The following is a 15804-nucleotide window of genomic DNA, read 5'->3' as shown; positions in this document are numbered from 1 at the left end:
TTTATTTATCATTTCTTATTGCATTGTGAAATAGAATCATAATCTCAAAATTACAAAATACAGAACATATAAACAGTAAAATATTTGATAAGACAACAAATAAAATAAAAAAATTAAAGGAAAATACGATAGGGCTTTTGAATCAAATTATATAGTTACATTTATACCACATTCTGACCAGCAACTAAGCAGCTAAAGCAGAGAGGAGTATGTGTAGAAATATATCTGTAACAAATCGTATTGTAATAAAAGGGCAAGTGACATCAGGATATAATTTGTACACAATTTTAAAAGGAATAGTTAAAAATTAATAAATCATAAAGTATTTTGATGGTTAAATAATTCAGCACATCCCTATTAATTTTACTTATTAGCTGCAAATTTTGCACAGATTTTTTTTAAGTACTACAATAGAATTGATGCCCTATTGAGTGGCAGGTGCTTCAATACTTTGTGGAAAAAAGAAAGAAGAAAAGGAACTGACATAAAGAGAAACTACATGCAAGTAAACAACTGAAAAAAACAGTCCATTTCAAATATGAAAAGGGCTAAGAGTGCCTTCCTTTGCTTGCACGGTGTCTGACAGATGCCACTTTTTTTAATATTTATTTTTTAAATCTGGATATAAAATAAAATTCTACGGTGTACCTTTCCCCACCAGTATTCTCTAAGTGGTTATACAGTATTTTCTGTTTTCATTTCAGCATACTAAGAATTACGAGACATTAAAATTTTTGTTTGCTGTTTAACAGATACCAGGTGAACAAAAGCATCTACCTTTCTTCTAGGCAAATCCCATTCACATGTGGTGTCTGTGAGATACCAGTGTGGTAGGTGTCTAATCTTGTCATAATGCTTTGATATTGCTGGCTAAATGTGAACAGTTGGCAATAATATGTCTCTGTTGCATCTGCCACATGAGCATCTCAGTTTCAATCTGGGAGGTAAGTGACCTTGAAAATTCTAAAAATATATATATTATCTTTCTCTACATTAAAATAATTTTCCTCCTTGTGATATTTATTCAGCCAATGGGAGAAGAGGGATGCAGGTTACATGGTAATATGTAACAATTACTAAAATACATAACAGAAGCTTGTTTCACTGTGGTAAAACAAGCTTGTATTAGCATGGTCATGCTAGATAAGACTCGTGCATGTGCTTCATTTGTCTAGCACGACCAAGAGGTACCATTCTTGGTTTCCATATGTAATGTATTTATGTATTCATAGCTGAGGAAGAGACACAGTGTCGAAAGCTTCTGTTAAGTATTTTATTTTATTTCATCAAAAGAAGTGAGTGCAGGGAGCAGGGGGTGAAGCCTCCTAGTCATCATTACAATAAAGATTTAGTTTCTGACATTTATTTTTGTTTGATATTTTTTAATTGCATTTAGCAAATAATCAATAGATCACTGTTTTAAATTGAGTAAAAAAGCTAAAAATCAATTTTTTATAATTAAAACAAAAAAGAGGATCACACAAATGACCTTGTTACAATTGAGGATATAAGTGATCGAAGTTAATTTTTAAGGCTGACAGTTTGGATGATAAAGCTAATATAAAATAGGAACCAGTGCCAAAAGAAGCCTAGTTTTTAGTTTTTGACTACACAAGGCCTATTTGGTAAAGTAAAAGATATCAATTCACTTTGCTTCTTCCTTTATTCCACAAAGTATCCATGCCACTGATACTCAATTCAGCAGCATCAAAATTCTATTGTATTACTTAAATCTATGTGAAATTTGGGACAAACAGGTAAAATTAATACAGTTAATAGGTTAAAAAATGGTGTACTGACTGAATTTATTTGCCTATCAAAATACTCTATTTCCATAAACCATTATCATTCTGTAGTTCACTATTTTTCTTTCAAGTAATGCCTAAATGCCTGAAATGATGTACAGATTGGGGGAGGGGGGGAGTTGCATTACAAGCACTGCCATCTACAGGAGCAACAGGTTCTATATTGTTATTAAGAACTAGATCCAACAGTAGATGGATAGAAATGCTAATATAAATTTTAATATTTACTATAATATTTGTAATAAGACAAAATTCTTTACCTAATTCCTTGAAAATATATCTCGGCTGTACCCTCATTGCGTGCTGTACATATTCGTGAAGTATGCAAACATATGATTTGCCACTCGGATTCATAATAAATTCTACAAATTAAAATGAAATAAGATTAATCATAATGAATTTTGATGTTTACAAAGTAAACTATTTATATTATTCTACCTGATAAAAATGAGTACCCATATAGTGTTCTTATTATCTAAGCTTTGTTTCTATAATCAAACATTCTGCATATACAATTGGTAGTCATGATATTTAATTTTTCATTACAATTCACCTAGGGTTCCATTTGAAATGAGGAAAGAGTGATAAACAGATTTCTGAGGAGACCATGTCACATGTGAAAATGTATATAACATATATTTGCTAAAAATAAGTTCAACCCGTTTGGAGTGTGATATTTAAGAATATCACCATTCCATGTTATCAATCAATTAGACCATGATATATCCATTCTTCCTGTAAATATTTACATTCTCTTCGCAAATTCTGTCTTGCCCATTGCAAATTCTTAGCAACTATTTCCCTACTGCTTCCTGGCAACTTCTCTATCAATCCTTAGCCGAATGTTATCTGCAATTTATCCACTTTTCTTATCTCTTATAATTTATTTTACAAGTAGTTATTCCTTTTCATTCCTTCCCATCATAAACTTTAGTTTACTCAAAATAAAATTAATCTCATTCCATATTCTTCACATCTGACTAAGTCTTTCCAACAAAGTCTGTAACTCCTCTCTTGTATCATATATGAGTGTCAGTGCCATGTCATCTGAAAAGCTAACTGTGCTCAACAAACATACTGCACAGTGTTATATATACAGACTCCATTAGCACTATCCAGTGTAAACAGCAGACTATGAAGAATGATAACCCCCTTTACTCAGACAGATCTAGAATACCCTGACTAAGTTAAATCAGGGAAAAAAAAAAAAAAAAAAAAAAACGCCAGCAAATTCTCTTTTGTTGGATCACTGGTCATGAAGGAATTGCTGGAAATGAACGTGACAATCTAGATGCCAACACTGCTACATATCCTACCTAAATACCATTCCTTTAGTACAGAGGTCTCAATCCATAAGTCCATTATAAAAAGTGATGTCTTGGCAGTGTTGTAACCAGAAAAAGTGGGACCCAATGCAAAGTTTAGTGTGGGTCCCCCTGAAAATATTGAGTAATATACTCAATAATAATGACCTCAATAAATGGGCCTCTGTATCCCCAATAAGTGGGCCCCTATTTGACTGTAGCCCCCACAGTCATAAATCTTTAAAATTTTCCTTGGAAGCAGCAGCAGCGCTAATACCATTTCACTTGTATTCACTTGCAGTTTTGCTTGTGCTTTGCAGCTAGCTAACAATAAACATGCTTCACATAAAAAAAATTTTTGTTCATATATAAATTTTATCACACAACTAAAAAACTTACATTTTTACTCTATTAAATTTTTTTCTGTTTCAGGCAGGATGGCTGTGGGTCCCAATGCACCGCATCGGTTGCATTGGCATAGTTATGCCACTGTGTCTTGGACAATGACAAACATCTGGCAAAGTCAAGTTGATGACAAGCTGCCCTGTATAAAAAAAATATCTCCAACTGTGGAACTCTAGTATACATGAGAGCAGACATGAAGAAGTCATAGTAGCCTGAGTACAAATAGGCCACACACACCTAACACATCTTTTTGCAGGCACTGATCCACCACAGGGCACAAACTGCAAGATCCAGCTTACTGTCTAGCATGTACCCACATATTGCTCCGTATTTGTCTTAGTTCCCCAGAAGAACACCTTTTTCAGTATCACCAACCTCTTAGCAGATAGGGCACATGTGTCAAAAATTTATTACTTTCCTCAAATGGATATGACATGACTCTACAATGCAGTCTACACTTCAACCACATGCATACAGATAAAACCACGTATTAACATCGACATAGTTAGGCATATTATGGCCTTGTTGCCCTCATGCCGAAAAGCCTATAAACAAACAAACAAGCTTACTGTGTACAATTTAAATCCATATTTTTTACATCTCCCCCCCTCCTTTCCCATCCCATCCTTCTATCCCTTTAGTTTTGCCTTTTCCAAATACGCAAAACAAATAAACATTTTTATTCACCTTTTTCTATTTCTTTTTATATAAATTCTTATTATTTCTATTTCATTCTTTATTCCTATCCTTCTCCAGAATTCACATTATTCTTCTATCATTCCTCCATTCTTTCCTACAATTTTCTGTTCATTATCCTCAACATCACGATTGCTGCATGCAAAATCACTTGCTTGTATTCATTTTTTTCCCTCTATTGGAATTATTGTAATCATAACAGTAACTATAAAATCCTTTACTATGGCTGTTTTCACTTCTCACATATTTGTCTACATATTTTTTTACTTCCCTTACCCCTATGTTTCCCTTCACTTCAAGTATTTTCATTTGTACTTTCTAAATTCCAACTTCCTTTCCCTTAATGCAGTTCTATCTGTTTCAATTATTGTCGGACACAGCCCATTGTCAATGTCAACCTTATCCTTTATTCCATCTCTCATATATAAATCCTTTATATATTCAGTCCATCTATGTCGTATAGCATCTTTATTTAATAATTCTCCATCTCTATTCTGTCTTGGCCCATTCTTAAATTCATTCTTTAAGAATGTCACCCTTTCAAACATTAAATCATATCTTCTTTTCTCCCCCATACTCCATATTTCCCCACTGCTCCCTTAGCCCTTCCTCTCTTGCTTCATCTATTCTTCTTCTCAACCAATCATTATGCTCTATTTTTTTTTTCTTTTCCTACTTTACCCATTCTTCCATCTTCTTCTTTCCTTTATTTCCCCATATCATTTCCACTATAACCCATGGGTTTATAGTTCCTTTCTTACGCTTTATTTTTTACAGCTCCCATTACTTTCTCACTGACCTCAATAACACCATTCTTTAATTCAATCCAGTACTTGTTAACATCTTCACCCTTGACCTTACCTCTCAATCTTCCCTGCAGCCTATCCCATAAATGAAATTCATGTTAACAAAAATTTACTATTCTGGCTCAGGCTAATTCTCTAAGCTGCAAGTGTTACCGACCAGGTATGTGACAGTGGAAATATTATTTCTAATAATTTTCATATAATTAGAGCAAAAGCTTTCCACTCACATACTCAGACAGTATTACGAATTAACACAGTGTTTAATTATAAAGTGGTTATTTACTAGACATCTATCAAGTAATGCTTTAAAATTCATAGTTGCAATAAAAATTGAAGTTAACAAATTAATAAATTTGATATACAATTATTTTTTATATATTATAATTAGTCTTTAATAATAAGAAGAAACTCATAAAATAGCAGCGCCTATTACCTCGTTTTATATTATATCCTGCTACTTGACCTTTATCAGGAGGCAAAAGACAGGTAATCAATTTTGTTCCCTCTGGCTAAAAAAAAAAAAAAAAAGGAAAATTATCAAGATAAAAGTCACAAAAAAACTTTTAATAATAATAATGAAAAGTGTTAACTATTTTTTACAAATATGTGAAATTTTAGAAAATGTTTACATCAAATTCAGACCGATGCTTGATAATACAAATACAGTAAATCCCCACTATTCATGGGGGTTACGTTCCTGAGAAATGCTGCAAATACCGAAAACACAAATACTGAGTTATGGCTCCCACAGTAATTAGCATTAGCATTAGTAGAGGCATATGATGCAAGAAAGCAAGCTTATGCAGCATCAGCCAAAAAAAAAAAAAAAAAACCCACTTCCACTTCACCCCTCCATTCGTTTGAAATACCTGTCCAGTTGAGCCTTAAATTTATTTAGACTATCAACTTCCACGACAAGGGATTGAAGTCTGTTCCACCAACCAACTACCTGCTGGCTAAAGGCAAATTTCCGCACATCTATCCTACATCTGTCTTTCCTCAATTTGAATTTATGCCCTGTAAGGTGATTATTCTGAGCAAGAGGAAGAATCCCATCAGCACTGAGCATGCTCAAACCATTCAAGGCTTTATACACCTCTATCAGATCACCTCGCTGGTGCCTAGTCTCCAGATACTGTAATTTGCAAAACTTAAGCCTTTCTTCGTAAGAGCACCCCTTTGTTCCATTCACTAATCTTGTTGCCCTTCTCTGTACTCGTTCCAGCAGCTCTACATCCTTCTTGAAATGAGGCCTCCAGACCTGTATACAGTACTCTAGGTGTGGCCTGACCATTGCCTTATACAATGGAATAATCACCTCCTTATCCCTGCTGGAAAAATTCCTGTATATCATTGACAAGACACCATGAGCTACTCTTGCAGCCTGTCTGCACTGCTTAGAGAACTTCATATCTGCCTGCACAATTACCCCTAGGTACTTTTCATTCTCTACCACTGTCAGTGTAGTACCACAGAGCTGATACGTTCCTCTGGGATTGCTGTTTCCCATATCAAATTGGTCAGGCAAGACTTCCCCTTAACAAAACCACACTGTGTCCGAGCTATAACTGAAGTCTTGTCTAGATGATCCTGCAGTGCTTCTTTAACCAGTGCCTCCATTAATTTTCCTGGAACAGAAGTTAAACTCACAGGTCTATAATTACTTGTGTCAGCCTTTGATCCTCCTTTGTGAATTGGGGTCACATTTGCACATCTCCAGTCTGTGGGTACCTCCCCTGAGGTAATAAAGGGGTTCCGTTCCAAAGTATGAAATATACAAGAAAAACTAGTCTAAAATTTTGTCTATGTATGAATTACATGTACCTTCATAATATGACCATTAGAAATGAAAGCATATGGCATCGAAATGAAAATAAGAAACAATTTAATATTAAATGTAATATTTATTAGAAATTTCAAACAAATCTTTCAATCCAGCGCCTTTGCTAACTAAAAAACTTATCCCACCAGTGCCATCACCAGTTTCGCTAAAGTGTTGATAAAGGAGTTTTGCCTTTTCACGAATGATGAGTGAACTTAAGGGAATTTTATTTTGAGTTTGGTCTTCTATCCACAGATTTAAAGCCTTTTCCATTTTTTCTAATTTAACATCACGAGTTACAGAGCAAATTTGTGAAGCAATTAGCGTGTTTTCACGGACACTATGGCGGATTTTCTCTGCCGATTTTTTGATTGATCGTACTGTTGACTCATTGATTTTATAATGTTTTGCCATTGAGGAGACACTTTCACCATTAGAAATTTTGTCTAATAACTCAATTTTATTTGCTAATGTCATCACCTTCTTTGAAATTTTCACATTTCCCTTGTTATTTGTAGCCATATTTTTGTACGGGTTAGAAAGAACTTGTCCACAATAATGTCACTTTCTTCCATTAACACACTCGAAAAAGTCTGTTTTACACTGCAAAACGGTAGATTTATCACTTTTGTAAGCATATCAATTTATAAATTGATAAATTATTCAATTTATAAGCATATAAATTAAAAGCAACGACGAAACCTTCCGTAACAAGTGCATAACACATACTGAACAAGGATTAGAGAGAAACATCCACACTCGCGATTTTGTCACCCCTCTCCCCCCCACCCACTGAGAACTGTTTTTATTGGGAAAGATAATTTTAGCCACACCCATGTTTTTTTATGGTGGAAAATGTTCACGGCACTTTGAAATTCACATTTTTTAGGTTTCATTTCATATTAAATCAGCGACTGCGAATAGTGGGGGTTTACTGTTATTTATAAAAGGGATAGTAAAGGGAAAAAAAAAAAAAAGTGCCCCCCCCCCCAGCTCATTACGTCTTAAGGACATTACGTCTAAAATGTAGTTTTATTATGCTATACAGCATCAGATCCTTTGCATAATGCAAATTGACATCCATGAGTGTTAGTGACTATGCTACTTAACATTATCTTTAAACGACATATCAAGGTATTTCATATGAAGCATTAATTTTCTGCAATAGCAGATCAACATTTGGAATTCAATGAATTCCAAGGGGGCATGTAATCTAAACCATGGAACTGGTTTAGATTATGTGCTGTTCCTATCAGTAATTTTGGTGGTATATAAGAAATGGAAGACCAAAAGAAGTGTTTTCTTTTGAATCATTGAATAATTGAATCATAAAACTATGATAAGCAAAAGATTTAATATCTAGAACAAAGGAAAATGAAGGGAACTATAATAAAGCTGACTATATAATGTAATTTTTAGTCATTTCGGTATACCAAATAATAATAAATTCACAATTCCAACAGATGAATTACTTTTGTGCAAACAGTCCGGCAAAACTACAGAAAGGTTTCTGAAGATGATTAATTGATACAATGAATTATGGTTTCTATAGAATCACACAACTATAAGTGTTTGTGTGTGTATGTGTGTGGTAAGAAAATACCATATTACAGACTGATCCTGGATGGTAGATGTGTTATCACAATCTCAACTAAATGTTTGTATGAGGCTCAGAAAGCAATAAGAAAATCTAGAAGAAAACATTTCATAATTTTTTGCTATCATTGTGTGTGTTTTTATTTCGAGAAAGGAAGGAGATTATGGCAGCTGTCAACTGGAGGAGACAGCACACAGTGTGAATAAATTAGAATTATGGTAAGTCTTTAAAGCTACAGCCACCAAAGCCATGAATGCATATGTACCATTAAGAAAATATAGCATGTGGAGATGCTCAGAGGGATGAATAATGAGCTAGCCGATTAAACAGAGCAAAAAAAAAAAAAAAGGTGGCATGGAGAAGTTACAAAGCGATAAAAAGTAGTACTGAAGTTTATAACAGCTATAAACTGATCTGTAACAATACGGCAGAAAAAGTTAGGATGGCAAAGGCAGATTATGAGAAATTGCTGGCTAAGAGAGCAAAGAACAAAAAAACTGTGTTCAAGTTTTTCACATATGTGAATATAAATAAAAGAAAAACAAATCAGATCGGATCCTTGTGAGGTGTAGACAACTCAGCTGATGTTGCAGGTGAATTTAACAGGTACTTTGCATAATAATTACAGGAGAAAAGCCCTCCACAGGAGGATACAACTGTGTGAGTGAAGCTGGGAAGCTTGAAACTGGCAATATTGAAATTTCAGATTACAGTAAACCCCCGCTATTTGTGGTACCTGTATTCATGGTCGCTGATTTAATATGAAATGAAACCTAAAAAAATGTGAATTTTAAAGTGCCGTGAACATTTTCTGCCATAAAAAAGCATGGGCGTGGCTAAAATCATCTTTCCCAGTCAAAATAGCGCTCAGTTGGTGGGGGGGGGGTGACAAAATCACGAGCGTGGATGTTTCTCGCTAATCCTTGTTCAGTATGTGCTATGCGCTTGTCATGGAAGGTTTCGTGGTTTGCTTTTAATTTATATGCTTATAAATTGAATAAATTTATAAATTGATATGCTTACAAAAGTGAAAAATCTACCATTTTGCAGTGTGTTAGTGTAGACTTTTTCGAGTGTGTTAATGGAAGAAAGTGACTTTATTGTGGACAAGTTCTTTTCTAACCCCTACAAAAATATGGCTACGAATAACAAGGGAATTGTGAAAAGATCAAAGAAGGTGATGACATTAGCTAGTTGTTGTTGTTATATTTGAGGTTTTTTGGCACAAGGGTCTCTTGGGCCATATTGAGTCTGTTCGTGGTTTGGGTATCACTGATTTCACGTTTTGATTAGATGCTATTATATAAATTTATGCGTTTTAAATACTAAAACAGATCCTCGAAATTTGCTTCATTACCAAGAATATGTGATAAGGTTAAGGGTTCCTGCAAGTTGGAGAGGGAGCTGAAGCTGGAATTTCGGACAGATGAAAGGTGGGGACATTCAATGAGAATGTTTTATTGTTAGGTGCGACTGGCAAAACAAGCACTGAGGAGGAGTCTCTCCCAAAAACAAATGCATGAGTTGGATGTGAATGACCGATGTGAAGCCTTGCCAGAATTACTTCTTGTCGCCCGTTTCTTCTAAAACTAGATGTCCACAGTTGAGGCTCTTTTTTTATCTGGAACAGTTTATTATTGATTTGAGATTGCCAGAAGTCAGACCATTGTTTCCAACATGTTTTTTTAATAATAGATTTGTAGTCTATGTATGGAACTTTCAGTTGACTGTAAGATCCAGAGTCGGGATGTTTAGCAGCCTTATCCGCACAATCATTACCTTGGATGCCGACATGACCAGGAATCCAGCAGAAGGTAACCTTGTAGTTGGCTGTTTGATGGTAAAATAATTTAGACCGGATCTCTTTAAGAAAGGGATGAGAGGGAGGAAAGTGAAAGGGGAGTGAGATTGAAAGGCACTGATTGCACTTAAAGAGTCTGTATATATATCAGAGATTGTTTGATATGATATTTGTTTATGTTATCTAGATCCAGTTTTTTTGCAAATAATTCTGCAGTATAGATACTGCATTCAGTGGGAAGAGAGACAGCTGTTAAGAAAGTGACGGAAACTGCTGCTGCACCAACAGGCGTATCTGTTTTGGAGCCGTCGGTATAGATATGAACTTTCTCTGCGGTTTCCAAAGAATGCAATTTATGTAGCTGTTGAAAGTTGGTATTTACCAGGGAGGATTTTCCCCCATCTTGAAAAGAAATTGTCACAGACAGGTATGAATTCAGTCCAGGGAGGTTCAGGAGTAGCAAGGTCTTGGAATATATTCTTAAAGTTAATTTTCCAACTGATCATGAGTTCTTGCAGTCGAATCCCTGTGGGGGCAGTTTTCATTAGGTTTATCGTGATATTGCAGAGTGTGCTGAGGATCAAACAGATACTGGCAGCTGGTGTGGGCTGGAGTACTTCCAATCTTTGTTGCATAATTAAACAATAAAATTTTTCTCCTGAGATGCAGAGGGGATTCGTTTGCCTCAATACAGGCTGTGAACCGGAGATGTTCTGAAGGCTCCAACAGCTATCCTAAGGGCACTATGCTGGATGGTGTTCATAGTCTGGGATTGAGTAGAGATAATGAGGTCATCGGCAAACATGTACGATTGTACTGTATTTGATACATCCCTTGTCATGTTGGTGATTCTTATTGCAAATAATGTTGGACTGAGAATGGAATCCTGTGGTACACCTTCCTATTGTTCAAATGTTTTGGATAAATTATTCATGTATCTGACCTGAAAAGTTCTATGGCATAAGAAGCTTTGTATAAATTGGGGTAGATGACCTCTCAAGCCGAAAGAATGAAGATCTTGAAGAACACCATATCGCCAGGTGGTATCGAAGGCTTTCTCAATATCTAGATTAATCATGACCAGATGCTGTCCCCTTATGAAGGCATTATGTATGTTTGCCTCTGCTTTTATCATTACGTCTAAGGTGGAACGGTTTTTCGAAACCCGTACTGATTACTATTTAGCAAGTTGTTAGTTTCCAGGAACCACATTAACCGCCTGTGAACCATTTTTTCTAGGACTTTGCCTAAACAATTGGTCAGTAAAATTGGCCTATAGTCATGTGGAAAGGTACGATCCTTTCCAGGTTTTGGGAAGGCTAGAAATATTGAGTGACATCAGGAGATTGGGTAAGCATTTTCTAAGAATATTCGGTTGCAATAGTTTAACAATGATCTTTTTGCTCTGTTGTTCAGTTGTTTTAACATTATATAGTAGATCCCATCTGGACCAGCAGCGCTACTTGATGTTTTATTCAGCACTCCAAAAAGTTCTGTTAATGTGAATGGTTGTTATTTGGATGTGAAACTCTCGTGGAAAATTTAATCTTATACTGCTCTGCAGTTTTTTTAATTCGCTGAAAGGTTGGTTTGTAGGAAGCTATTGCTGATATACTGGTGAATGATTCCACTAAGGCATTTGCTATTTCTCCTGAGGATGACAACTCTTTCCCTTCCCAGTTTAGTATTGTAGCTGGGGACTGAACGTATTTGCCATTAAGCGTTTGTATTTTCCTCCATATAATTCTGCTGTCTGTATCGTTGTTCATGCTCAAGGAAAAGCTAATCCAGGCATCTTTCTTTGCTTTTTGCCTTTGCTTTGCTTGTTGGAACTTGGCTTTCAGTCTTTTGAAGTTAATTAGATTGGTAGTTGTGGGAAATTTACAAAATAAATTCCAAGCTCTTATTTTTGTACTGTTTGGCGTGTGTGCAATCTTGATTCCACCAGTAATTACTATGTTTCCATTTCCCCAGGAAAGATTTTGGTATTGCAGAGGTAGCAGCTTGTAATATTTGATTAGTTATATGTTCTGTGACATTGTCTATGGGTTGAGATTGGATTATTTTATTGTCTAACTGCACATGAGATGCATATTCATACCAGTGTGCCCTACAAAATTTCCAAGTTGAGCGACGCAGTGAAGGAGAGTTTACCCGTGTTTGCAGTTTGCAGAGAATCGGAAGGTGATCACAGTTTAGTGGATTTTCAAGAACAGACCACTGCATAATACTATATATGGAGGGAGAACAGATTGATAGGTCTATTGCACTCATGGATCCTGTCAAAAAATGAATATAGGTAGGTTCACCAGTGTTCAAAAGGGTAAGTTGATAAGAGTCCAGAAGGGATTCTATTAACTTGCCTCTCTTGTCAATTGTTGGAGATCCCCACATTGGATGATGAGCATTAAAGTCTCCAAGTAAGCAGAAAGGAGACGATAGCTGTTCTATTAGATTTTCTAGGTCATCTGAAAAAAATGAGAAATTAGGAGGAATATATATAGGTGCTATTGTAAGAGTGATGCCAATTTCGATGCGCACTGCCACTACTTCAAAAGGAGTCTGAAGAGCAATATGTTTGGATGGTACGTTGTTTCTTATAAGAACCGCCACTCCTCCATGGGCTGGCGAGTCGATATTTCTATCTCTTCTAAGGATAGAGTAATCTTTTATAGCAGGACACACTTGTGAATTTAAATAAGTTTCCTGTAGGGATATGCCTGCTGGATCATAACGGTGGATGAGTCACATATATCATCTTTTATACTGCAAAACTCTCTACAATTCCATTGAAGAATTCTTTCCATTAAGCGGTTTTGTTGGTTGTTTTTATTTCTGACTGCTTTTTAGTTGTGACTTTTTGCATCGATCCGATTTTCCTTTGTCTTTCTTTGGAAAGTAGGGACATGTTACGTCCATCTCATCAGTCACATGAAGTTCTAATATGGCATCTTCTGGGTCATTGTGCTGGTCAATATCCATTCTGGTTGAATCTAGTGGTTTCCGTCACTTTTTGTTTTGCTGTTGGGTTTACATTAGCTGGAATGGTAATTGGGGTATTACAGGCTTGTTCAGTTTTTTGTTGCGAAGGACACTATTTGGGGGCAGAGAGCATGGAGCGTGCCCAATTAGCGATGGACATATCTGGGGGAATGGCAACATCTGTTTGTGTACCTATTGACTGAAATTGTTTAGCAGCCATTGCATATGTATGTTTTGGATCTGTTTTTAGTATTTGCCTTCTCGCCTCCAAATATGTCACTTTATTCTCAACTTTATATTTCTGGATTTTTTTCCCTTGCTTCCAAAGTTTGCAACTTTTGGAAAAAGCTGGGTGATCACCCTTACAGTTTGGGCAAACAGAAGTCGTAGCAGTGCATTCAGTTTGATTGTGCTCCTTCGATCCACAAATTGGGCATACTGACTCACCTCGACATGCAGATTGGGAGTGTCCGTATTTTTGACACTTGTAGCACCTGATTGGGTTTGGGATGTAAGGACAGACACGGCAATGGAGATAGCCTGCTTTAACAGAAGATGGTAGGATGGGAGAGCTGAAAGTGAGAATTATGCTCCTAGTGGGAACAAGAACACCATCTTTCCGAGTCATAATTCTCCTTGCTTGTATGACTTTTTGTTTACGTAGCTCTTGAACTATCTCCTCCTCTGATACAGTTAACAAGTCCCATTCTGCGATTACTCCCTTCGAGGAGTTTAGGGTGGCACGGGGAGTAACTTTTATTGGTTGTCTGCCAAAAGTATTCATGTTTAATAATTTTTCGGAATGCTGGGATTTCATGGTCTCTACCAGAAGATCCCCCAGACTGGAGCCGTTTACTGTTTTTCGATGCATTTTTGGACAAGGAATGGGGACAGTTTACTCAGAGGCAGCTCTGATAGAGAGTGCAGTATGAGGAATGCTGGTATTTCCTCTTGTGGGGTTGTTTTCAACCTCTTTGGTTGAGAATAGTAATTTTCGGTGTCATTTTCTAGTCTTGAGCTCGATGGCTCTAAAGGTGGAAAAGAACTGTTTTTCATCTTTGCTCTTTTCAGCCCCGGGAGAATGGATTTCTTCTCCCAGGTTATCGGCCCCGCCATGGGAGGCAGGAGCAGTGCTGCTAGAGTGACCAAGCGGTATAAAGGTTAGTAAGTTAGTTTAATGGAAAAAAGAAAGGTGGTTTTCCTTCCTGTAACTTAGTTACAATTCGTAATACTAAGTTAACAAATAATTAATGGGAATGTAAGAAAACTTTTACAAATGAATATAACTGTAGCTTCGATAAAAACGCTCTAGAAATCACTCAGGGAATCGCTTGATCACTATAACACTTGGCACCCGGGGCCATGTCATTAGTAAATAAAATTCAGTTATTAGACAAAATTTCTAATGGTGAAAGTGTCTCGTCAGTGGCAAAACATTATAAAATCAACCAGTCAATGGTACGATCAATCAAGAAATCAGAAGAAAAAATCCCCGTAGTGTCCGTGAAAACGTGCTAATTGCTTCAAAAATTTGCTCTGTAACTCATGATGTTAAATTAGAAAAAATGGAAAAGGCTTTAAATCTGTGGATAGAAGACCGAACTCAAAATAAAATTCCCTTAAGTTCACTCATCATTCATGAAAAGGCAAAACACCTTTATCAACACTTTAGCGAAACTAGTGATTGCACTGGCGGGATAAGTTTTTTAGCTATAGCAAAGGCGCTGGATTGAAAGATTTGTTTGAAATTTCTAATATATATTACATTTAATATTAAATTGTTTCTTATTTTCATTTCAATGCCTTATGCTTGCATATTACTATGTATTGTCTATGTACATAGTCATATTATGAAGGTACATATAATACATACATAGACAAAATTTTAGATTAGTTTTCCTTATATATTTCATACTTTGGAACGGAACACCTTTATTACTATGGGAGCCATAACTCAGTATTTCGTTTTCGGTATTCGCAGCATTTCTCAGGAACGTAACCCCCGCAAATAGCGGGGGTTTACTGTATTTGTTAGAAAACTTTTTGTGCCAAAAGGGAAATAAGGCTCCTGGATTTGATGGCATAGAGCTGATAATTTTGAGGGTGCAGCAAGAAAGTACACTGAACCATTAAGGTTAATTATGAGGGCATCACTGGAATCAGGAAAATTTCCCTTGGATTGGAGAAGTGCCAATCTATTAACCAATATAAAAACTTGGTTCTAAGAGTGAAGTGGATAACTATTAACTGGTCAGTCTGACATCAATGGTAGGGAAAATCATGAATTCAGTAATCAAGCATGCAATACAGAGTTGCTTAGATAGAAATGGAATTTAAGGAAACACAGTACTTTCTTGTAATGGAAAAACAGGAAATAATTTCAACATACTTGGATTTCAGAAAAACATTTGATTCAGTCCTACATGAGAGGTTCTAACTGTATTATGACATGCTGGAATCACATGGAAAATCCTTAGATGGAATGCAGGGTAGCAGGCAGAGGATTTTCTCTGCCTTCTATACTGCAGTTACCCTTCAGATTAGGCTGCAATGTAAAAAGTAGAGTTCCTCAAGGACTGGTACTGA

General features: G+C 36.0%; 1 protein-coding gene across 1 annotated transcript in view; it reads right to left on the bottom strand.

Annotated features, from left to right (window-relative positions):
* The window catches only part of pasha (microprocessor complex subunit partner of drosha), a 90336-nt gene that overhangs the window by 34039 nt on the left and 40493 nt on the right, over nt 1–15804 (bottom strand). The window contains exons 8-9 of the mRNA XM_090373851.1: nt 5450–5525; nt 2066–2167 (exon numbers count right to left, since the gene is read on the bottom strand). Coding sequence (XP_090229977.1) covers nt 2066–2167; nt 5450–5525 — 178 coding nt within the window. The remainder of the gene's footprint in view (nt 1–2065; nt 2168–5449; nt 5526–15804) is intronic.

The sequence above is a fragment of the Mastigoproctus giganteus genome, chromosome 5 (assembly GCF_048544385.1).
Source record: "Mastigoproctus giganteus isolate SK-2022 chromosome 5, ASM4854438v1, whole genome shotgun sequence".
Lineage (NCBI taxonomy): Eukaryota > Metazoa > Arthropoda > Arachnida > Uropygi > Thelyphonidae > Mastigoproctus > Mastigoproctus giganteus.
Note: the sequence above shows the minus strand (reverse complement) of the source record. Positions and strands in the feature narration are given on the sequence as shown.